Source organism: Cyphellophora attinorum (genome assembly GCF_001299255.1).
Source record: "Cyphellophora attinorum strain CBS 131958 chromosome Unknown Contig10, whole genome shotgun sequence".
In the NCBI taxonomy this organism is placed as follows: domain Eukaryota; kingdom Fungi; phylum Ascomycota; class Eurotiomycetes; order Chaetothyriales; family Cyphellophoraceae; genus Cyphellophora; species Cyphellophora attinorum.
Window position 1 is genome coordinate 865,354 of NW_017253238.1, and position 22,773 is coordinate 888,126.

The 22,773-nt window shown below is 55.1% G+C and overlaps 10 protein-coding genes across 10 annotated transcripts; 7 read left to right on the top strand and 3 right to left on the bottom strand.

The window, feature by feature from the left end:
- Positions 1-414: 414 nt before the first annotated feature.
- On the top strand, positions 415-1,849 carry AB675_8177 (Vacuolar protease A; the record flags this gene model as incomplete). Its single annotated transcript, XM_018148604.1, has 3 exons — positions 415-667; positions 722-1,567; positions 1,755-1,849. The coding sequence occupies 3 exons, from the start codon at positions 415-417 to the stop codon at positions 1,847-1,849; spliced, it is 1,194 nt and encodes a 397-aa protein (XP_018000945.1).
- A 1,528-nt stretch (positions 1,850-3,377) lies between these two features.
- On the top strand, positions 3,378-5,147 carry AB675_8178 (RNA polymerase II subunit A C-terminal domain phosphatase; the record flags this gene model as incomplete). Its single annotated transcript, XM_018148605.1, has 1 exon — positions 3,378-5,147. The coding sequence occupies one exon, from the start codon at positions 3,378-3,380 to the stop codon at positions 5,145-5,147; it is 1,770 nt and encodes a 589-aa protein (XP_018001146.1).
- Positions 5,148-5,242: 95 nt separating this feature from the next.
- Positions 5,243-6,052, top strand: AB675_8179 (uncharacterized protein; the record flags this gene model as incomplete). Its single annotated transcript, XM_018148606.1, has 1 exon — positions 5,243-6,052. The coding sequence occupies one exon, from the start codon at positions 5,243-5,245 to the stop codon at positions 6,050-6,052; it is 810 nt and encodes a 269-aa protein (XP_018001093.1).
- Positions 6,053-6,648: 596 nt separating this feature from the next.
- On the top strand, positions 6,649-7,660 carry AB675_8180 (uncharacterized protein; the record flags this gene model as incomplete). The annotated part of the gene is made up of 3 exons (XM_018148608.1): positions 6,649-6,785; positions 6,874-7,181; positions 7,236-7,660. 3 exons carry the CDS (start codon positions 6,649-6,651, stop codon positions 7,658-7,660), a joined length of 870 nt encoding a protein of 289 aa, XP_018001127.1.
- A 1,921-nt stretch (positions 7,661-9,581) lies between these two features.
- AB675_8181 (uncharacterized protein) lies at positions 9,582-10,534 on the top strand (the record flags this gene model as incomplete). The annotated part of the gene is made up of 2 exons (XM_018148609.1): positions 9,582-10,303; positions 10,369-10,534. The coding sequence occupies 2 exons, from the start codon at positions 9,582-9,584 to the stop codon at positions 10,532-10,534; spliced, it is 888 nt and encodes a 295-aa protein (XP_018001177.1).
- A 67-nt stretch (positions 10,535-10,601) lies between these two features.
- Positions 10,602-11,429, bottom strand: AB675_8182 (uncharacterized protein; the record flags this gene model as incomplete). Its single annotated transcript, XM_018148610.1, has 1 exon — positions 10,602-11,429. The coding sequence occupies one exon, from the start codon at positions 11,427-11,429 to the stop codon at positions 10,602-10,604; it is 828 nt and encodes a 275-aa protein (XP_018000984.1).
- A 708-nt stretch (positions 11,430-12,137) lies between these two features.
- Positions 12,138-13,003, top strand: AB675_8183 (Ubiquitin-conjugating enzyme E2 6; the record flags this gene model as incomplete). Its single annotated transcript, XM_018148611.1, has 2 exons — positions 12,138-12,310; positions 12,475-13,003. 2 exons carry the CDS (start codon positions 12,138-12,140, stop codon positions 13,001-13,003), a joined length of 702 nt encoding a protein of 233 aa, XP_018001274.1.
- Positions 13,004-15,245: 2,242 nt separating this feature from the next.
- Positions 15,246-16,901, bottom strand: AB675_8184 (uncharacterized protein; the record flags this gene model as incomplete). The annotated part of the gene is made up of 1 exon (XM_018148612.1): positions 15,246-16,901. One exon carries the CDS (start codon positions 16,899-16,901, stop codon positions 15,246-15,248), a length of 1,656 nt encoding a protein of 551 aa, XP_018001089.1.
- A 554-nt stretch (positions 16,902-17,455) lies between these two features.
- AB675_8185 (Cytochrome c heme lyase) lies at positions 17,456-18,537 on the top strand (the record flags this gene model as incomplete). Its single annotated transcript, XM_018148613.1, has 2 exons — positions 17,456-17,778; positions 17,814-18,537. 2 exons carry the CDS (start codon positions 17,456-17,458, stop codon positions 18,535-18,537), a joined length of 1,047 nt encoding a protein of 348 aa, XP_018001321.1.
- Positions 18,538-19,307: 770 nt separating this feature from the next.
- On the bottom strand, positions 19,308-21,510 carry AB675_8186 (uncharacterized protein; the record flags this gene model as incomplete). Its single annotated transcript, XM_018148614.1, has 3 exons — positions 19,308-20,178; positions 20,268-21,409; positions 21,472-21,510. The coding sequence occupies 3 exons, from the start codon at positions 21,508-21,510 to the stop codon at positions 19,308-19,310; spliced, it is 2,052 nt and encodes a 683-aa protein (XP_018001179.1).
- Positions 21,511-22,773: the final 1,263 nt, after the last annotated feature.

Genomic DNA, 22,773 nt, shown 5'->3' on the forward strand with positions numbered 1-22,773 from the left:
ATAGAAAACACTTTCCTCCACTATTCAGCGGCTGTGGACAGGTAGCAAGGCGAGCGAGAGGGCATAGCTCATGAGTCTCTGGATGGCTTTAATCTGGCAGAGGTGATAGGATTGAAGCGAGGCTCATTCGAGCGTCAGTGCAAAAGATAGGTATCTCGTAGATTTTCTGGCCAGGGAGGGCGCTGTAGGAAAAAAGCTGCCAAGATATGACGTGTTTCAAATCGAGAGCTGCCAGTGATGTGGGGGCTTACCCAGGCCAACCTCTCCGATTCGTCATAGCGCCCGCCCCGTAGCAATAGGCAACCGCTTTCCGATCGCATCCATTTCATCACATATTCATCACCTCCATCTACTCTACCTCTTTCAAAATTACCCCCAGGGAGGCCTCTGCATCGAAAAATCCAGTCGCCCAAAATGAAGACAACCACCGCGCTCGCAGCCCTCGTCGGCACCGCCGCTGCCGGCGTGCACAAGATGAAGCTCGAAAAGGTCCCTCTCGAGCAGCAGCTCTCAGCTGCTAGCATCAATGACCACGTCAACGCTCTGCGCCATAAGTACACCCAGAAGCTCCTCGGCGGCCCTTCTGAGGACATCTTCCGCCACACAGCGATCGATCTGGAGAAAGGGCCGCACGAAGTACCTATCGAGAACTTCCTGAATGCTCAATGTAAGCTTCAGAGCCCTCCCCGACGTGGTAAGCAATGCTAACCCACTCCTATAGACTTCTCTACCATCGCCCTCGGAACTCCCGCACAAGAGTTCAAGGTCATCCTCGACACCGGAAGCAGCAACCTCTGGGTCCCAAGCTCCGAGTGCGGCAGCATCGCGTGCTACCTGCATCAGAAGTATGATTCATCCTCTTCGTCGACATTCAAGAAGAACGGCTCCGAATTCGGCATTAGATACGGGTCAGGAGAGGTGTCGGGCTTCATCTCGCGCGATACAATGCAGATAGGCGATCTGAAGGTTAAGGACCAGCTGTTCGGCGAAGTCACCAACGAGCCAGGTCTTGCATTTGCCTTCGGCCGATTCGATGGCATTCTCGGGCTGGGCTACGACACGATCGCGGTCAACAAGGTTCCGCCTCCATTCTACGAGATGGTCAACCAGAAGCTGCTGGACGAGCCTGTCTTTGCGTTCTATCTCGGCGACACCAACTCTGGCGAGGAGTCCGCTGTGACCTTCGGCGGCGTGGATAAGAGCCACTACACTGGCAAGCTCACCAAGATCCCTCTCCGTCGCAAGGCCTACTGGGAAGTCAACCTTGACGCCATTACCTTTGGGGAAGACAGCGCCGACCTGGAGAACACCGGCGCTATCCTCGACACGGGCACGTCCCTCATCGCCCTGCCCAGCACTCTTGCCGACCTGTTGAACGCCAAGATTGGCGCTAAGAAGGGCTTCAACGGACAGTACACGGTCGACTGCAGCAAGCGCGACAGCGCGCCAGATATGACCTTCACTCTCTCCGGCTACAACTTCTCCATCACCGCTAAGGACTACATCATGGATGTGCAGGGCTCCTGCATTTCCGCTTTCATGGGCATCGATTTGCCAGAACCAGTTGGTAAGTCATTTTTCGGGCCAGGGAGGGCGCTGTAGAGCCTGATGATGTTTGGCAATTGAGAAGGGTTTCTGAGACGAGCCTCACTTGAGCGTCACCGCGCAAGATCTGTGCCTCAAATTTTTCATGCCAGGGCGGACGCTGGTCGAAAAGTCGATTGTCATGGAATCATTGCTAACCAATCTTGCAGGACCACTCGCTATTCTCGGAGATACGTTCCTCCGCCCTTGGTACAGCGTCTACGACCTCGGCAGCGACTCCGTTGCCCTCGCTCGCGCGGCTTAAAGAGTTGCGAATCTGGCTGGGAAGGACTCTGTGGGGTTTGTGGAGGAAGTTGATGTCAATGATGTTGAGGACGATTAACAGTCTTAGAATCACCTCCAGGGAGGCCTCTGTATCATAAGATCGAATTGCCAGGCCAAAAGTCCGCTTCTACTTGTCTCTTACTTGACTGTCACTTCGGCGTCACTGACCGAAAATCACAGCTCGATTTCTCTGTGCCAGGGAGGGCTCTGTGTAAAGAATGAATTGGACTGCAAGGATGAAAATTGTACAGCATATTCATTCAGTATCGCTGGTAAGGGCGCTTAGACAGCGCCCTCCCTGGCCAAGTCTTCCATCATGATTCTGTTCCTACGGAGTGACGCTTGGGTGACGCTCATCCCAAGCCTGCCCATTGAGTATTGATAGCACCCCAATCTTGGACCAGCAGCGCCCTCTCTGACGGGGGCGGGCACGATCAATTATGCCTACCATGTGACGCTCCTCCTCCCAAGTATTATGGTTGGGGCACAAGACTGTATTTATGGATAGTTCGAGTTGTGTCTATCAATAACAAGACGTGCTGTGTACGCGGTTCAGGACTAGCCGCTGCATTGAGTGTCCATAGCTAGCTTGACATCGCCTCCCATACCTATCACCTGAGTGTCAGGGCTAGCTCCACAGGCCCCCGAATGACTAGTATTTGAGAGTCAAAGCTGGGTTGAAGTCGGCCTTTTCGTCGGTCGCTTGAGCAATATTGACTAGCAGCTCACCCGGGAGTATTTGCAGGCCAGGGAGGGCGCTGTGTCAATGAACCGCACATTCTGCTGATCCTTGACCTCATTAAAAGAGGCTCGTGAGCTTCAATAGCTGTCACGTGAGCTCATGGATTGCGGCCAACTCACTGCAAGGTTGACGGACTGCATAATGACGGCGACCGCGGCAACTGACGCCGGATACGAAATGAAGCTCAGACCATAGGCACGGTGACTGTACCTCGTGCACACTCATCAGTTTGGACAAAGGGAGTTATCGCCCGAGCTTTTACTGCTAGTGGGATTGTACCTGTTGTTGGAAAGGTGGGGTTGATCGCGACGCTACCCCTGCAGCAGATCATCTTGTTCGTTGTATAAATGCTTCCATGCCCCCAGTTCGGAAGGGGAGCTTAATTGCAGGCGGTTCGTGAACCGCGACTTCTCCAAATATTTTGTACCTCTTTCCTCCGCAAGTGACGACTGAGGAAGTTGCATAGTAGGTGACCTATTGTTGGGAGCAGTCACTTGCTCGCCCTTGTTTGCCACGAGTCTCGTTCCGAACCTCCTACGCGACGCGGTCGCTGCGCTTTTCGCATACTTGGAGTGACTTTCTACACTTCGAGCGAAGCATTTGAGTCGTTACGCTTTGCACGCGTGCATCGCGATCTTCCTGCTACATTTTTACAGAGTGCCTCGACGAAGCACTCTGATAGCCGCGAAAGACTCCGCAACCTCTTCGCAACGGCCTCACACAACCCAATGCGCTCCACATTGACCCTCCACCGTTCGAGATCACAATGCTCCTCCGCCTCCCCACAAGCCTACACTACCCAATCCGCATCACCGAGATTCACAAGCGCGTCGGCGAGTCCATAGTCCTCGGCGATCGGCTCTTCAGCTACACATACCGCACCAAAGTAACCGAGGGGCGGCGCGGCGAAGAGGAAGACCAATTAGTCGAGCGCGAATTCCCTGCCCACTTCTCCAGCACACTCGAAGGCACCATTACCGCATGGCATGTCTGGAATGGGGACACAATAGCCTTCCCACGAGATGTTGCCAAAGTCGAAGAAGATTGTACGCATGAAGTGCAGTTTAACGGGCTGTGCATAAACTGCGGGAAGGACCTTACGCAGGAGGCGTCCCCAACGGGTGGTGCGAGTAGTGGCATTGAGGCACGGGCGCCGATAGTGTTCGACCATGATACTACAGGTTTGACGATCAGTCAGGATGCGGCAAGAGCGATTGATGTGGAGAGTAAGCGGAGACTGTTGGCGGAGAAGAAGTTGAGTCTGGTGGTCGATCTAGATCAGACAATCATTCATGCCGCAGTGGATCCGACAATTGGGAAGTGGCAGCAAGACCCCGAGGATCCGAACCATGAGGCTGTCAAGAACGTGAGAAGTTTCCAGCTGTTCGACAATGCCCGAGCCGACTGGTACTATATCAAGCTCCGCCCGGGGCTGGAGGACTTCTTGGAGACTATCGCGAAAATGTATGAGATGCATATCTACACCGCGGGCACGAAGCAGTATGCGATACAGATCGCGAAGATTGTGGATCCGACTGGGAAGCTCTTTGGTGATAGGATTCTCAGCAGGGACGAGAGTGGGAGCGCCACTTCAAAGCATCTCGAGCGGTTGTTTCCGATTGATACAAAGATGGTGGTGATCATTGATGACAGAGGGGATGTGTGGAAGTACAGCGCAAATTTGGTACGGGTCACAGAGTTTCAGTTCTTCCCGGGGCAAGGGGACATCAACGCGAGCTTCCTGCCAAAGAGGGTGGGCGCGCCTGTTGGGGACGGGCAATCTCTGCCAGCAGCGGAGACAGCGGCGGTGGTGCAACCAGATGGAGAGGGCCGTGGTCAGCAGCCGAACGGTGTCGCAGAGGACGGGACGTCAACGGTACAGAACGGTACGTCTACTTTGGGCACGCTGCTGGCCATGAGTGGCAGCAACGATGCCGCAGTCCTTCAAGAACAGACCAGCTTGCAGGAGAAGACGATCGAGGCACAACTCGTTGAGAAGCCTCTGGAGAAGATGCAGCGTGAGCAGGACGAGAAGGACGCAGCAGCTGAGAACGGTGATGGCGAAGCACTACTCGGAGTGGCGCAAGAGTCCACGGGCGAGGCGGCCGAGTCACCGGGCGATCGAGAACCAACTCCGACGGACTCCGAATCAGGAGGAACGCCCAAGAAGCAACGGCACTCCATCCTCAAAGACAACGACGAAGAGCTTATACATCTTGAGGCCGCTCTTGCTAGGGTGCACAGCGCGTTCTACAAGGAGTGGGACCGCAAACGGCACAGTAAGGGCGGACGTGTCGCTGCGCTGGCTGGGGGTCGAAAGCCTCCGCTACCTGAGCCCGCTGCAGAAGAGGAAAATCTCGCCCTCGTCCCGGATATCAAGCGTATCCTGCCACCGATGAAGCTGCCTGTCCTGCGTGGCGTCACTATCGTCTTTTCTGGCGTTATTCAATTAGGCTTCGACATCCAAACTGCGGACATCTCCAATTGGGCGAGGAGCTTCGGCGCAACCATCCGCGACGACATCAGCGTGAAGTGACGCATCTCGTCGCAAGAAAGAATGGCACGGCGAAAGTGAAGAAGGCGAATCGCCGCGGCATCAAAGTAGTCAGTGAACGATGGTTGTTGGAGAGTATGCAGCAGTGGCGCAAGCTCGATGAGCGACCGTACCTGCTTGAGGGCGCAAGCAAGCCTGAGAGTATACCCGCCAGCAGTCCAGTCGCCGCTCCGCCGTCAGAGAATGGAGAAGCGGGCCATCATGGGATACCATTCGCGAATGACTTTCTGCTCAGCGACTCCGAGAACACGGATCTGAGCAGCGGGTCAGAAGATGATGAGGACGGATCCCGTGGATTGTCTCGACCGAGGAAGCGTCTTAAGCTCGAGACGGAAGATCTGGGGTTGGACGACGAGGATCTGGAAGAGTACACCCCGCCGACGCTCAACCAGGAGGAGTATGATAAAATCCAGGAGGAGTTGAGGGACTTCATGGGCAGTGATATGGAGAGTGGAGAGAGTGATACGGAGAGCGTGAGGAGTGAGTTGAGTGTACGGAGTCGGAAGCGGCGGAGGGTCGGTGAGGACGAAGAGGTTGTCACGAGTAATTCGTCGACAAATGGGGTCGGTGGATCGAGGTTGAAGGTTGCTTCGACGCCGAATCATCCCAGCCCGAGCGTGTTGAATGAAAGTTCGGCTACGACGACGGCATCAGCGGCGAATCCTGGCACGTCCTCACCAGCTTCGGGAGATGAAGATCGTCTCGAAAACGACCGCATAGCCGAAGACCAGGAGGCAGCAGAAGCACGAGATAGGCATGAGCAGGAAGTGGAAAGTGATAGTGATGACGAAGAGCAGCGGGAGCTGGAAGCGATGCTGGAAGGTGGGAGTGATTGGGATGGCTCTGATAACGAGGATGGAGACTTGGAGGGTTTGGGAGGGGCTTAGGGGACCCAGGGACATCGTTCTGGCAATTCTATCAACATTTTGGCCATATGTGTCTGAGTTGGTCAGAGCACTTCCAAGCCTGGTGAGCAGCGGCGGTCGGCAAGCAATGGGAGCATCAAGCGAGCGTTGCGCAGCATGTAGTGGTATTGAGAGCAACAAGCGGGCAAGCAAGCATAGCCTTTTCCTGCAACAGCGGTATGCGATCAGACCCTTCAGATGACCTGTCCTCCCTTACTGTCGACCGACTGATGTCGATCCTGCTGAGTCTGAGAACGTCGTATCCCCAAGCGCTGCTTCTCAAGTTCACGCGCGTATCCGAGGGCGGGGACGAACGAGGTGTTCCGTATATGGCATTCGAGGTAGAGTCTTCCCGATGCTCTGTGCGCAATCACAGTAAATGCTGGGAAATGTCCTTGCTACATTGGACCTCGAAAGAGAGCCTGCACTCTACTTAGTCCGCTGCTGTCTAATGTGGAGAGATGCATTGCATTGTACCCCTGATCGTACCGACGGCGCAGTAACGCTGATGAACATTGCACCTTTCGATCGCCGTTATGGAAGACAGGACAAAACCTTGGATTCCCTGCTCTGTAGCCATGGAGACCATCACAATCCCACACCGTCCCTGCTCACCCTTATACCTAGCCATTGAGACATCCTATCCGGATCCTGAGCCAACGCCAAACTCCACCACCGTTTCAATCAAGGCTTTTGGGATCAATCACGCCGAATAGTACATGTGTCTGGGCCAATGGCCTGAGTCGCGTGAGGTGCCAGGCATTGAGTGTGTCGGCATTGTGTCTGCATGCCCTTCAAGGAAGTTTCCTGTTGGGCAAAGGTGGCGGGCATCATGGGTGGCTTGGGGAGACCATTCAGGGGGGCTGCGCAGAGAAGGTGAATGTGCCGGATGGGAATGTGGTTTTATTGGAGGAGGCGGGAAACGGGATCAATGAGGAGGGCGTGGGAGGGTTGAGCTGGGCGGAGGTGGCGGCGATCCCGAAGAATCATGCTACGGCGTGGAGTGTGGTTAGCCAAAATCTCGAGGTCAAAGCTGGCGATAGGGATTTCGTCCGGGGAGTCAGCACCGCGGTCGGCACAGTGACTCTCAGCCTCGCTGCGAAGAGCATTGGTGCGCAGGTCTGGGGGACCACGAGGTAGAAAGCGCGCTTGCAGGCTCTGCTAGATCTTGGAGCAGAAGGAGCTATATTGGAAGGTCCAGGCCCGTCCGCTCGCCCCAAGGAGAAGGGCGTGGTGTTCGATGGGGTCCTCGACCTCATCGACAACAGCGTACTCCTGGACTCGCTCGAGATCCCGCGCCGCGGCGGTCGTGTCTGCCAAGCTGGGCTTCTGGGCGGACTGGGCCGGATCGAAGTCAACCCATTCTCGGATATGCCAAGCGGTGTGCACCTGTCCTTTTTCGGGAGTTTTGTCTATGGGATGCAGTGGTTTCCGTTGAGTGACGTGCCACTGGCGGGCATTGTGAGGGATGTTGCGAAGGGGAAGTGGGATGCGAAGCCGAGTGAGGTGTTCAGTTTTGAGGAGATTGGGGAGGCTCATAGGCATATGGAGGAGGGGAGTGCTGGTGGGAAGATGGTTGTTGTGGTGTGAGATCTCTCAATGGAGCTTGTAGCCTGTAGGGACTCGCGAATAGTACCTCATTGTCATCCTGCACGGTCCCAAACTCAATAAATTCCAAGGTTGTGTATCTGCGCTGACGAAAGCTGCTGGCTTGATCTTACCTTGTGCGTGGTAGTGGCTGTCATCGAGCCGTCGAACAAATGCTCCTTATCATTTCGAATACTTACTCGATACATAGCAAGCGCAGGTGCAGCCCAGGAAACTGATTTCGTTTCCCGCTCTTTCCCTCCTGAACACAAAAGCTAGTTCCGTTATTGCCCCTGGCTCAGCTACCAACGCTGAGGAAGCTGCCAGGGACCGCCATAGGCAGGTGAGAGCACGCATGCTACCGCTGCAGCCTGTCCCATGCCTGCGTAGGACGACTGTCAATTTTGCAATAGAACAATTTTGGGCTTAAATTCGGCTGAACGACACGTTCAAAGGGACAGAGGAAGTGAAAAAAAGCTCTCGAAGCTGTTGAGGAAGAGTGGGTCGCGGGGCTGATCAGATTTTAGCTATATATTTTCATCCACCAATTTTTTGCTCACAATTCATCGCGGAAACGCAACGAATTATGCCATGGTTGAATCATTCAACACGATGCTCAGCATCCTCCATGGCGCAATTGGCTAGCGCGTCTGACGTGAGTACTCACCAATACACACAGCAAGTCGTCCTTTCCTAACGATATCCTACAGTGTTAATCAGGAGGTTGGAAGTTCGAGCCTTCCTGGGGGAGTTTTCTTTTTGCTTCTTTGGCGATTGCTACCCGCGATTTGAGTTGCGCTGGGCTCCAGTGACTGCTGTATGCCCCTAAGCTCCAGGTCGAACCGTCATCGAGTCGAAAAAGTGGCGAGCAAAAATGTTTTGGTGTGCTTCGTGCCGAGCCTGAAGGCCAGAAAGCTTGGCGCTTGTGTATCTCTGTCGACGCTGCTGCCATGGCACACTCTCGTCTGCTGCGTCAACTGCACAGTACACAGAGACGAGCGACTGCTTCGCCGTACTCAGATGGCTTGCATCGGTGGCTGTGGGATCCTGGGCCGCAGCCTCAACAAACTACGAAATTCCTCCTGCGTCAAAGTCTCCTGCGAAGAGCTCACTGGCAGCTACGCTGAAGGGATCGAAGCATGACCCACATGCTTTCTGCTGTCAGATAGCTCCTGCTACTGGCGAATGGTAGGTCTTACTGTATTGCGATCATAGCTTGAGCATCTAGTCATCGGCTGTTTACCACGGGATTGTAGGTATGGCAATGTCCAAGTTTGTTCTACGATTGGGCTGTCAAGCAGGACACTGATAGGTGATCCTCATCTTTTGCTGGCTAATCCTCGCGCCATATGTGCGGCATGTGGCACCTGCCTGCGGGTTAAGTCGTGAGCGAGATAAAGAAAAGCATCTGGTTGGAGACCAGGATCAGGTTCCCCAGTCCTAATCGGGCTATATTGACACTACACGTCAATATGATAACGCGACGCGAACGCGAAACGCCCCAATGACTAACTAGTCCTGTTCGTAACAGACAGGCTGCGATTCGCTTCCAGGCCGATCTGTAACGCCAAGCAAGGTCTGTAGAGCAATAAGCAACTTTCCTCAATCTGCAGGCCTCCTGGAATGCATATGGATCCGCGGTTTCAACCGATAGCCGACCTTGATGTCTCAAAATCCCCTGCGGTTGCCGCGAGCAACAATCAGTAACGACGGCAACAGCTCTTTACCACATGCAAGAGCGGTGCTGCTGCCTGGATGTCACAAAAGTGACATGTCATATCCCAAGGTCTCTACGAAATTGATGGGACATAAAAGAGTGGTCGAACATCCATGATGGTCTATGAACCACAGTTCGACAGCACAACCTTCTGTCCTCATCAAGTCATCACACTGCAACCACAACGAAGACCGCTTGCCTATCATCATGGCAAATATCCCGACAGCCGGGGCTCCTGCCGTGCAAACCATGGCCTCACGAGCGCTGCTCCAACTGTCAGCCCAGCAAGCCTTCCAAGACTTCTCTGCCCTGCCACCAGGAGCCCAAGCTACTGTGTTCAAGGGACTCCTGAGCCAGCTACATAGCTTCCGACAGATGCCGTTGGTCGATCGTCACCTCGTCGTTGATCGACCTCATCGCGACGTGCCCGGACCCAGTGCATTCGAAGGCGCCCAAGCCTTCCGCAAGTCTTGGTCGTTTGGCGGCCCGGCTGATTACACCGAAGACTTCCCCCATCAACGTGGCACGCTTCACTGGAATTCTGACGACATGGACTTTTCCCGGTCGAATAAGGACCAACCGTTCCGCTACATACCAGAGTCCGAGCGGCAGGAGCGGTACAAAGGCAGTCACGACTGCAGCCTGCACTTCAGGAATGCTATCTCAAGTCCGCTCTTGTTCTATCGCCTGCGTGCTGCGTTCGGTCCTTGGGACGACAGTGACCTTGGCATTGACGGCGATCAGTCAGGCCGTGAGTGGCAGCTATGTCTGCTTTACACGCCCAGTCTCAGACAAGCAGATGAGGGATCTCATCCTTCTGGCAGGCTCCACTTTTACGATTACAGGGGAAAATGCTATGTGTACTTCGATGGCACTGTCGAGGTTTCGGACAAGGCGGTTGAATTGGTCAACTACCTTCTCAGCGACGAGTGTGTCCATGAGTGCGAGGAGACATTGACTGCTTGTTCTTCGCAGGACTGACAACATACTCTAGCACATACTCAGTCTTTGAGAAGCCACGGCGGAGAAGTCGTGAATGGAGGCAAGCATACTTGGTCGCAGGGAGTCAGCTGCGCGTCCGCGACACAGCTCTCTTCGCGCACTGTTTCGGGATAATGTTCAACGGCTTGTTAGTGAAATTATCAGATCTAAGTCTATAAAAAATTCTTTTCGAGAAAGGTGTGCGATATTATTTGATATAGGAGACATGGGTTTGTGACTTCCTGGTCAAGCCGAGCAACCAGCCAGTACACCATCGTAGGTGTGCGCACACTTAGGACCGACCAAATAATTGACCAGCTCTAGCGCGTTCTCCGAAGCTTCCTGAGACCCACCAAAGAAAACGCTACACCACCCCTTGAAGTCCTGGAAAAGGAGCCAGGATGGAGGCGCATCCTCAGAGGCGCCGTCCCCAGTGGTGGTCGCCGCCGCGTCAGCTTCCTTCTTGTAGACCAAATTCAAGTCCCAGCACGACTTGTAGCGCTCGGTCGCCTCGCAGCTTAGTGGCAGCGCTCCGAAAGTAGCGCACAGGCGATAAAGCAGTAGCTGGCTTGAGATACCATTGTTGAAGCGCAACGGCAGTTTCTTAACGACATCGAATCGCGCAGACATTTCGTCAAAGAACATATGGCGATACGGCTCATCCTCACTGAAGCGGATGATATCGGGCCCACCCTGCCAGTCGACCCCTCCCAGGAAACTCCTCGGAATCTCTTCGCGTACATAGGTGTCACTGTACTGCCAGGCCTGACGGAAAGCCTCCGCGGCCTCGCAGGGATCATGCACGTAGTCAGTGCCCTCCTCGAGACGGTGACAGTGGTTCAGGGCGACATGACGGTCTGCCGCAGGCAAGCGAGCGATGGATTGCTGAAGGTTTTCCTCTTTCTGCTGCAGCTCGCGGTGTTGGCTGAGCAGATCTCCAAAGAGGTTTGTTTGGGCTACTGGTGGGAGACCTGTGAAGCTTTGTTTCGCTTCTTCGATAGGGAGTTGTATTAGCACTGCTTGGGTGTTGAGGGCTTGCAAGGAAGTTGCGCCAGTAGTTGGTTCTTCGGCCATGATAATTTAGGGTTGTTTCTGTTACTTTTGAGCTGCTGTTTGATCAGGGGAGCGGGACAACCATTCATATACCTTACCACTTTATGATGGTCGCGGTCTGTGCGCTGTCAAGTCCGCGACATCCAGGCTGCAACATGTCTACCGTAGGCAGCAGAACCCCTTCTCTGTACATACAGATTATTCATGAATACGACTCAATGCACATGAGACATAGCAGTGGACATAACACTTCGCTGATCATCATTATAGGCTGCCGTTCAGGGTTGCAGCCCTGAGCACCCGTCATTTTGCAAGCGGCCGAAGGACCTTGAGCTGTCTTGATGAGGACATGGAGTAGCATTTAAGGCTGACGTTAAATGACAGGCTTCAGAGTCTAATGACGGCACGTGACGATAACTTTCCGCCGATCGTGCCTGCCTGCCAGTGGTCGGTGACTTCATCCTACAAAGCAGCCCATCCATGACAATTGTTACTGCCATCACAAACAAAAAGTCTTTAACACTCCATTCTTTCCCGGGCAACACTCAACATTCAAGATAGTCGCTATCAGCAGAGGCTTCTTCTGTTCCCTCCCTGCTATCCTCACACGACAACCATCTCGCTCCGCATTTGCGCTTCTCCGATCCTCCGTCTACACTACTCAACATTAGAAGCGTACCTATCGCAGTGCAGCCAGTTTCTACATCGCGAACTCGACCCACCTCAGCAATGGCAACCAAAGCCGCTCACAAGCGCCTCACGCGCGAATACGCCGCCATACAAGCCAACCCTCCGCCCTACATCGAAGCACATCCCTCCGAGTCCAACATCCTGGAATGGCACTACATCCTTACCGGCGCGCCCGACACACCCTACCGCGCGGTCAATACTGGGGCACACTAGTCTTCCCGTCAGACTACCCCTTCGCTCCACCCGCCATCCGCATGCACACCCCAAGCGGCCGCTTCCAGACCTCCACGAGATTATGCCTGTCGATATCAGACTTCCACCCCAAGAGCTTCAATCCAGCGTGGTCAGTGAGCACGATACTGATTGGACTGCTCAGTTTCATGAACTCGGAGGAGATGACAGCGGGTAGTTTGAGCAGTAGCAAGCGAGAGCGGAGTTGGCTAGCCGCGAGGAGTCGGTGGTGGAACAGCACAGGAGGTGGGAGTTGCGGAACCAAGACACGGCCCGGGAATAACATCTCGACGACGAAAAGCAGTGGCAACGCCAACATTAAGGCCGGCGACGGTGGGAGGCGGTTCCGTGAGGAGTTCGAGGAGCTTGATGCGGAGAACTGGAAGTGGATGGAGGAAGTGGGAATCGATCCGACGACAGGCAAGGTGGCGCCTCCGCCTACAGCGACCACGGAACAGGGAGGTCAGAATACAGCCGGTCAAGCAAATTCAGTACCCGAATGCAGTCCTGAAGTTGCACGGTTACGAGGAATACTTGGCGGCGGCGCAGGCGGCACAAGCCTAGGACAAGCAGCGAGAGAAGCAGGCGAAGGATGGATCGGTCGGTGGAAATGGTATCTCGTTGGCGGCTTCGTGGCGTACGTCATCGCTACAAGGGTGGTGTCTTGGGATTAGAGCTGATTGTGTCGTGCTGAGAAAGACACGCGAGAAGAGAAAGTGTGCTGAAGTCTCACTCGCGACCGGCGTCCAGCGAAAGGTCTCATGCGCATCCGAAGGTCCATCATGGATCTAGCCGTGCCAGCGCCGTTGCGAAGACAGTGAGGTACCGGAGCACCGGTGCGAGAGCCATGTCCTCCAGCAAATTCTTCGCACGACCATCGTCATCACGGATCTATTGCTAGCATGCTAGCAGAATCCTAGATGATCACAACGGCTCCTAGAATCGGTCACTTGCTGCCCATTATCAAGTGGACTCGTCTAAGCGGTATCAACAGTAGAGGGGATATAAATGTAACCAAGACCACTCGACCTCATGTTCCAATGAACTCTACATACACGTACGAAGGTGATATATCACACCACAGCAACGTCTTCACGCATCTAGCTATTGCTTCACTCGCAGTATCCCTGTCCTAACTTTCAGGGCGGTAGAATGTCAGTCATCCCGTCGCTGTGATAACTCTTTGTCAGCCGGTCTCAGCAAGAACAATTTGTCATCCGGCGATAGATAAGTCTCATCAGCATTTCGGTCATCCGGTCTCGTATGAGCCTGCTTGTCAACCGGCTTCCCAAATACCGTTGTCATCCGGTCCTGAACTACCCTGCCACTCGGTATGTCCTGCGATGCCAGTCACGCAGATCCTCATTCTCCATCCCCGTCTCATACTCCGCCCCCCAGCAGCGTCTTCGACACATCGCTCCAGCCATTAGCCATCGCTGTGCATCGCTGGAAGGTCATCCTCATGAATCACGCCTGCCGCAAAGGGTGACTGCTAAGGAAGGCGCGAACGCCGTCGGACGCTACTGCTGCTGCATATGTAGAGTGAGGTAGGTGCGAATGCCGTCAGCTGGAAGCTCCTGCCCCGGAGAGCTTCTCGGAGAGGCAGGTGCGACCCCGGCTGGCTGGATCCTCCTGCCGCGGATAGCGTATGCAGCGGCAGGTGCGAGTACGGTCAGCTGGTCGCTCTTGCCGCAGAAATCCTCCGGAAGGCAGGTGCGAATACCATCAGCCACTCGCTCTTGCTGCTGCTGAAAGTAGCAGGAGAGGCAGGCGCGGATCCTGCCGGACGTACCTGCCACAGACAGCGTTTGGGAAGGCAGGTGCGAATGTCGCCAATCGATCGTCCCTGCAGTGCTGCAGAAGGTGTCCAGCAAGGCAGGGGCGGATTTCCATGAGCCGGGCGCTCTTGCTGCTGAAAGTGTTGGGTAAGGCAGGTGCGAGTACTATCCGAGGGACGCTCCTGCCGCAGGAAGGTATCTGAAGAGGGCAGGTACGGATGCCCTCAGTTGATTGCTCCTGCCTCATTGCGAAGTGGATCTGGCGAGGCAGGTGCGAATGCCATCAATCGACCGCTCCTGCAGTCTGCAGCAATCGTCCCGCGAGACAGGTGCGATTGTCCTCAGCGGATCGCTCCTGCATTGCTATGGAGGATGGTGAGTGAGGCAGGTACGAAGGCCGCCAGTCGATCGCTCCTGTCGTGCTGTAGCAGATATCGATTGAGGCAGGTGCGACCGCCTTCAGTCGATCGCTCCTGCCGTGCTACCATGAAACGTCAGGCAAGGCAGGTGCGGATCTCGCTGGCTGGACGCTCCTTCCGCTGAAAGGTATCTGGAGAGGCAGGTGCGAGTGCAGTCAGCTGGTCGCTCCGCAGCACAAGGTGCCTGGCAAGGCAGTCGCGAGAAGTTGTCAACCGGTCTTGAGATCCCCTGGTCAACCGGTTTTGGAGCTTGGCTGTCAACCGGTCTCGGCTAAGTCTATCGTGCTCATGGGTGTCGACTGAAGTGGAAAGCCTCGGAGCCTCCTAGGATCGCCAGTGCTACATGTACAGTCAACGGAGAGATCTGTCTTACCGTATTGATGGACTCGAGTCGCACTGTATCGACTTGCTGCTCTGATCTCGAGCCCTTGGGCCATGGCGTGTGGTGACGGCGTGGCTTCGTTGAGGGGGACCCTTGCGTGACATTAGGGTGCTTGTTGGGGGCAAAGTTGAGAGCGTCAGATGAGTGAAGCTGCTGGGACTGCATTGATTGATCTCCAGGACGGCATTGCAAGGTTTGACCTCGCGTAAGTGCTGGCTAAGTGACCTGCCTGTGCGCTTCCACTTTTGAGGCTGTTCTATTGCTTGAACTCCGCACTCTATAATGTCCGGCTATGCGCTGGCGTCCCGCAGTGGTCTCTCCAGGGGTCAGCGCCAGATCAATCATCCAGTAATTCTTCGTCACTATCACCCATGGCCGCTACCGCCGCATTCAGTGCATCGTCTCCATGCCCATTGACCACTCTTTCTTCCCCGTCATCATCGTCCCGCATCGGTCTCGTCCCATTGCTAGTATCCAATGCCACCTCCGCGTCCTCTGCGGCTTCCACCTCGACCATATCCACATCAGCCTCACCACCCTCCAACGCTCCTTGCTCCTCTTGTATACGTGCCGCTTCTTGTGCCTCTTCGAACGCAATAGCATCCCTCTCTATCTGCGCATATTCGTCCTTGAATGCGTAGTCGTACTCTCCTCTTCGCTGAACGCGATCGTATGTTTCTCGTGGATCAAGCTCCCGGGGCCGGTACATATACATATCCGCGGCCTCGATGTTCTCGTCATCTTCTCGGTTTGCCTGACTGGCATGTGGATTGTTGATCTTGCTCCGATCGGCCCTGAAGCGCACGTTGTCTGCTATTGGGTAGACGTAGGCGGCTTTGCCTTGTTTGAGCTTTTGCGCCGTGGGCGGCATAATGTTCTTGTCTGACTGCGGATTGTACAAGCCTATAGCCCATAACCGACGGGGATCAACGAGTTGCTGAGTGACGCTGTGAAAGACACGTTTGCGCTCGAACTCGACGCGCATTTGAGAGGAGGCAGATTTGGTGAGTAAGGGTTCCACGAGGGCAGGTGAGTCCCGGTCCGGATGACCATCGTAGAGGTGTTTGCGAATGGAGGAGACGTCGTGGGAGGTTGGGGTGGCCATGACCCAGATGTTGGGCTCGGGGCCGGGGTCGTCATAGTTGGCGGGGTCTGCGTCGAAGGCGTCCTTTTTGGCTTTCCATTCTGGTAGGAGGGATTCGTTGGGGATGGTCTGGAAGGTCGCGACGTCGATGCGGTCGTCGCGGCGGCCGTGGTCGGCGGGGAGTGGAGGCTTGTCGAATTTGATGCGCTGCCAGAGACCGCCTTGGTCGTTTGTGGCTTCGAAGTCGTGGAGGACGGGGTAGAAGTCGACGGGGTAGATGTCGCGAGCGCCAGAGGGATGCTTGGGCTTGTCCCAGGCTTCTCGCTCGGCGGCTGTTCGAGGTAGAGAGCGGACAGACTCGTGATTGTAGGGGATGGTGTCAGGATAGGCGAGGTCGAAGCCCTTTTGCACATTGCGCTTGACGTTCTCTTTGTCGTCGCGATCGACTGGCGGTTCTTCCTTGCGATTGAGTGGTTGTCTTGGGCGGGAGGATTTTGTGAAGAGGTCGACGGATTTGCTGTTGGAGGTGGAGAGAATCTGGGTCTTGCGGAGGAAGGAAACATTTCTCGACGTGTTTTGCGCTTTGATCTGGTCGACTGAGAGCAGGAGCTCGGCGTCGGCTGGATCGAGCAGAGGTGGTCGCTCAGGTGCCATGATGGCAGACTCGTCGCCGAGAAAATAGCCCGGCACACCGATCATATCGATGGGCATACCTCCTTCGGCGTCGACCTCAATGTTGGGCTCCTCTCGGCGCACGAGACCCGAGGCATAGCTGGTCGTGAGGTAGTTCTCGATGCCACCCGTGTCGATGTCCAGGAATTTTGGGGGCATCGGTGGTGGAGGGAGGTCATTCTTGTAGCGGGCAGAGACAATCAAGTCCTGCTTGAACTGCTTGTCACCAGACGCCATGACTGAAGGGAACAGGGAGGCTGCTGGTTACCAGAGAGGCATATCACGTTCACTCGATTGAGTAGGAGCGAATGTTTCGGTGTTGACCTGGACCGCTTCAGAACTTGGAGAAGACGTGAGGTAAATCAGGCATTTCACAAGACCGGATGACAAAGCACGGCTTATCGAAAGAGGAAGTCTGCCTTCCCTTTTCAACTTTCATCCGTCCATCCTGGGCCCCTAAGGCACAAAATTCGATTTCCTGCTCTCCCTTCTGCCGCCCCCGGCATGAAAATCCTGCGCAAACGAGAGATTATCTTACGGCACCACACTTGACGCAGGGGAACCTCGGGGCAGTGAGAAGTGCATCGGGGCCAGGGAGCTGAAGTTTTGTATGGGAAACTTATGCTCTTCGGCTAACATTCCAGATTGGAAATCGCGACTGCACATGTGATCAGAGTTCAATGCCATCATACACCTTCGCCGCCTCTTGATCCCGTTCACACGAGCACCACAACTTCCAGCCGGGAGTCCTTTAGGCATACAGAACAAATACTTCGGGATCGACAGTCACTATGGGCTGGTTCTGGTCAGACACAAACCCGAGCGCACCTCGACCGAGCCCTGCACCACCACAACCGACAGCCGCAAGTCCGCCTCCATCATGTCCAATGCACAAGTCGGACTCAAAATCTTCACCCTTCAACCGCACATCTGAACCCGCGAGACCGTCAGCATGTCCAGTCAAAGACCCGACAAATCACCCTCTACTCAACACACCCAAACAACCCCAGTCCACATCAACGCCACCCTCACAATCACAATCCCAACCCTCCCTCCTCTCCAAATATAACCCTCTCAACCTCATCCCCACTGGCCTCACGAACACCCGCTCCGAGTCCCAAACCCGAGCGCTCCCCCTCGACCGTGAAGCTCCTCCATCCCTCGCTCCGACACAAATGCCAACTGGGAGTATCCCTCGCCACAACAGATGTACAACGCCATGCTCCGGAAAGGCTACACAGACACACCTATCGATGCCGTTGAGTCTATGGTCGCCGTGCACAACTTTTTGAACGAAGGCGCCTGGGCTGAGATCGTCGAATGGGAAAGCCTCTTCTCGCAAGGCCTCTCCGCAGGCTGGCAGAATTGTGCGAGAGGAGAGGGCTTCATCGCCTTTCATCGCGCGAAGAGGGAACAGATGGCGGAGAGAAGGCTAAGTCTAGGTCTCCCGGAGCAGAGTTCGACAGAGGTAGCAGCAGAACCAAAGTTGGTGCGCTTTCAGGGCCGGCCGAAGGAGCCTACACCAAAAGCACGAATATTGAGTCTACTGGGCATGGCATTCCCAGCAACGTTTGGCTCAGAGCCGCCTTTTGACAGGCACGACTGGTACGTCTCCCGCCGAGGTCCGGATGGCACCGAGAAACAGGTGCGTTATGTAATCGACTACTACGGCGGAGGCGTGCAAGAGACAGGCGAGCCAGTCTTCTACCTCGATATCAGACCTGCGCTGGACACGCCCACCGCCGCTGCGGAAAGAGCCATTCGATGGAGCGGCGACTTGTGGTGGCGCGCTAGCGGAGGAGTGGCGAGAGAGATGGACAGGGTGAGGCAGCAGCAGGAGGATGCGCTGGCGAGGCGGGAGGCAGAAGGCTGAAAGGGTCACGATCACGATCACGAAAGACGAGTCGACTCTATCATTCTATGGCCTCCAAAAAGGTGTAATCAGCTCAACTTGCCAGCAAATCATCTCCACTCTACACGTCGATTTCACGCTCCCAGGATCGAGCTGGCGTTGAGTGCTCAGCGCGACGAATTCGTTCGGCCTACGTTGGTGGCTTCTTCGTGCGCAGCCGCTTTTGGCGTCTTCTTTCAGCGACGTTATGTATTCTTTTTAGTCATGTATGTATGTACCACGTCTTCAACGATTCCCCATCTCATCGTGCCTCGGCGCTTCGTGCGGCTTGTCTCCCGGTCGGAGGGCTACCACTCGCTTCTGCGTGTCATCGTGTTTAATGTGACAATGTTGATGTGAGGATTGACGACCGTGGAGGCGAGAAAGAGCAGGAGCAAGAGCAGGACCAAGAGCAGGAGCAATAGCAGCGGTAGAAGTAGAAGCAGGAGCACGAGAATGTTCCTATCTGCTTTGCATCCAGTCGCGCTGGGCGTCAGTACACTCGAAGCAAATTGCAAAAACCGAGGATTTTGGACATGTGCAAAACCGACTGTGTGGTTTGGTACAAACAGAGTGGGAAGCAGCAAGAGCATTCACGAACGGTTGACTTCAGAGTTCTTGATTTCGTTGTCGTACTTTAGTGGAAGGATGTTCTAAGGTTATTCTATACTGGATCTCTCAACTTCCTCTCCATTGCAGATCTCTGCGAGCTCCTTGTACCCAGCACCCAGCTTCGGTAGCCCCCATCTCGACTAAAGCACGCCGCCATCTGCAACCCTCCTCACCGCCCCAGGCAGTCCCACCTTGCCCGGACTCGCCGCCCGCTTCTGCGGCAGCTTACCGTCACCCACACTCTTGATCCCATTCCCGCGCATACTTGCGCCACGCTTCGGCCCCTGTGCTGCACTGCTCGCGCTCGCAGCACTGTCCCGACTCCCCACCTTCCCCAATCCACCGCCGAGGACGTCGACGGTATCCACTGAGCTCACACTGCCCATACTATCTGGCCGTACAAGACTGGAGGGGATATCCGGCAGCTCAAATTTATTCTGGCTGCAAATGAACGTGCGTGGCGTTGCTGGATCGAGGGTGGAGGCGGAGAAATGACTCGTTTGTGCGCCCAAGTAGAGTGGCTGCGGCGGTGCCAGTGATGACAGGTTGGTGGTGACGGTGTTGGAGCGGGTTGGCGGAGGGGATGTCGAGATGGGCATAGCGACCGCAGTGCCTATTTCGCCGGCAGTGAAGTTTGTGGCTGTTGTTGCCGTTGAGGCTCGGTTGGATTTTGATGGCAGCGCCGGGATAGGTGGCGGGAGATTGCGGGAGGTGACAGTGACCGGGTTGGGATTGGGCTTGCTGTTCGTGTTGAAGTTCTGCTTGACTGGCAGCGGAGGGGCGAGCTCGACTTGACTGATTTGCACTGCACCTCCAGCGAAGCCGGCCTTCTCGTCGAGAATTGTGGTTGGCGGCGACGAGCTCCCTTTGCCATATAAGTTGATGAAGGTGTTCTCGCTGTACGTCGTCCTTGCCGCATGGCCAGCCACTTCAGAGGCCTCGGAATCGCTCCAGCGGGACGACTCTTTGTTGCTGCCGCCACCAGCGCCAAAGAACCACTTTGCCGTGCCGCTGCGTCTGGGCCAGGAAGACAGCCGTTCCGAGAGGCGTGTAAATGGATTGTAGAAGCCACCATTCGCCACCCATCCCGCCGTATTCACGTTATCTTTTGGTGATGAAGCTTGTAAGCCGCTCCCTGTCCTGACATGGGCCGGAACCCGTCTGCTACCATAGTCGCGCTAGCCGTCGGATTGCTCTCCATATCATCACCCTTCCATGGATCTGTAATCTTGCGGCGCGGCGGTGCAGGCCGATCACTACCGAAGATGAACTGCAACGGCCACTTCCAGTCCTGTGGACTTGTGCCCAGTCGCTCGGACCGCTTGTCACGGTAGTGTCGTCGGCGGTCAGAGTACCATGTCCGAACGGGCACACAGAAGCGGAAGAGGCAGTACAGACCTGCGACGAGGAGAGCGACGCCCAGCACGGTACAGCCGGCAATGATGGCAATGCGTTCTTCTGGAGCTGGTCCGGCTGATATGCCAGCAGAATCAGCGACCCCGGTCGGGAAGGCGGACGCGGCTGCTTGATTCGGGCCGGAGGGAGTGGCTTCGATGATCAGAGTCGACTTTGTGGCAGTCGGTGACGAGATCGTGGTCGGTCGGTCATTGACAGTTGCGACGCCGGCGGCACCGATCGTACCTGTGGCACTGGAGGTGGTGTTCGAGGTCGGAGATGGCAGAGTGGTTGCATCCTCATCCTCGGTATTGCTGCTAAAACCATCAGACTCGATGCCGGACTCAGATGATCCTTCTGTTTCGAGCTCGATCGGTGGCGAGAGAGTGGCGGCGGGTGGGGGAGGTCGCGGAGGTGGCGCCGAGACTTGTCGCTGAATGTGGGAGCGTTTGGGATGGCGCTTGATCTTGTCAAGACGCATACGTCGACGTGTGTTGCGTGGCTGAGCCTGAAGCAATTCTGGTTGTACTGTTGGAAGTGGACCCAGTATTTGCCAGCCTGACATTGAGGGCGGCTGCGAGATAGCCTTCTGTTGAGGTCCAGTGGTAGTGGCCGGCTCACCCTCAATGAGGTCCTCTTCTTCGGATGTCTCACCGGGCCCGTCGGAGGTATCATCGCCACTAGTGCCATCTTCATCGCTGCCTTCGCTGTCATCTTCGTCATCCTCTCCTCCATCTGCGCCATCGTTGTCGTCCTCTTCTTCGTCGTCGGCAGCATCGTACTCTTCGATCTCATCTGCTCCTGTCGTTTGACCTTTGTCGATGACGAGTCGTGAGTCCACATCAGTCTAGACGAGTACGTAAAAGGGTCTGCCCTCTCCAGCCCACTTGTTGTTGATGTTGAGCGTACCTCCATTTGCCGCTGTGCCAACGTTTTTGACCTGGACATCTTTGATGATTTTATTACTTCGCTGGGACGATGACCTCTTTGCACCAGATGTTTGGTCTGATGACCGAGATAGCTTTTCCTGTAATCGACTAGTCCATCAATCCAGTTGAGCATAATAGAAGGGACAGCAGGCGTTGGAAAGCTGAACAGTAGAAAGGTCACGCCACCAAGCACAGCGCACAGCACAAGAAGAAGAAGACGATACTTTGGGGTCGTCCAGCAACCTACCAAGAAGAGACCAAGAAAGAAAGAGCACACGACAGCTCTGGCTCCCCAGACATTATCAACGAAATGCCCAAGCCGTCTCAGGCACAACCTTAGCGAGAGTCTTGTGTTGTCTTTGTTTGGCCTGCTGTCGATCCGGTAGAATAGTGGGGCACTCGATAGACAGCGGAAAGGGTCTGCCGGGCAGGTGCTCCGGGCCAGCAGATTCAGTCATGTGGCAGTGGACAGAGTCGTAGCGGCGACTTAGCGATGCATCATACTCTCCACAAGCTTCGTCAGGTGCAGCCGGAGGCAGCATGAATGCACAGCCTAGGAGGAGATGCGACGACGGAGCAATGCAAGACAGGGAGGGACGATACGAAGGCCGTTTCATATTTGCCGCCCTCGGCGGAAGGAGGAAAGTTGGTCAAGGAGGGAGTGGTGGAAAGGAGATCTTGGAGAAGAAGATGAAACGAAGGGGTCGTGACTGCCAAGAAGTCTTGCGTATCTTGTCTCGCGGAAGGAACGATCCATCGTGGGACTCTCGTGGCTACCTCGATGAGTGCTGTAGAAAGAGTAAATCCTGTCCGGAAGGCAGCATCATATCGCTGTAAAGCTCTATGACTAAAGCACCTGCGGCACAGTCATTGTTTTTGGCCAGGAGAGCCTTCTGATGGCTCATGTACCATTTTACAACGTATGACTCGGGCCAGGATTGCCAAGGACGATCTTGAAACCACATGGAGAGGAGGCTCGAAGTGTGTTCCGAGGGCCTTCTGCAACACATGTTGAGTTAGTATTTGTGTTATGTCAGTCGCGTCAACCCTTCGTGAACCACAGGTCTGAGATTCTACACATCGACCCAGTACAAATAGCATGACAGCCCTCGAGCTTACGTTGGTTCTGTGCAAGCACTGAAAAGGAGCAAATGTCAGATTTATGATGGTCATCATTCTCTACAATACGGGATGTGTCAAGGAGAGCTGTCTCCGAGTAGTCATGGTATACCCTAGCTGCACATGATCTTCCAGATCTATGCCTTCGATGTCAGCGTCCTGA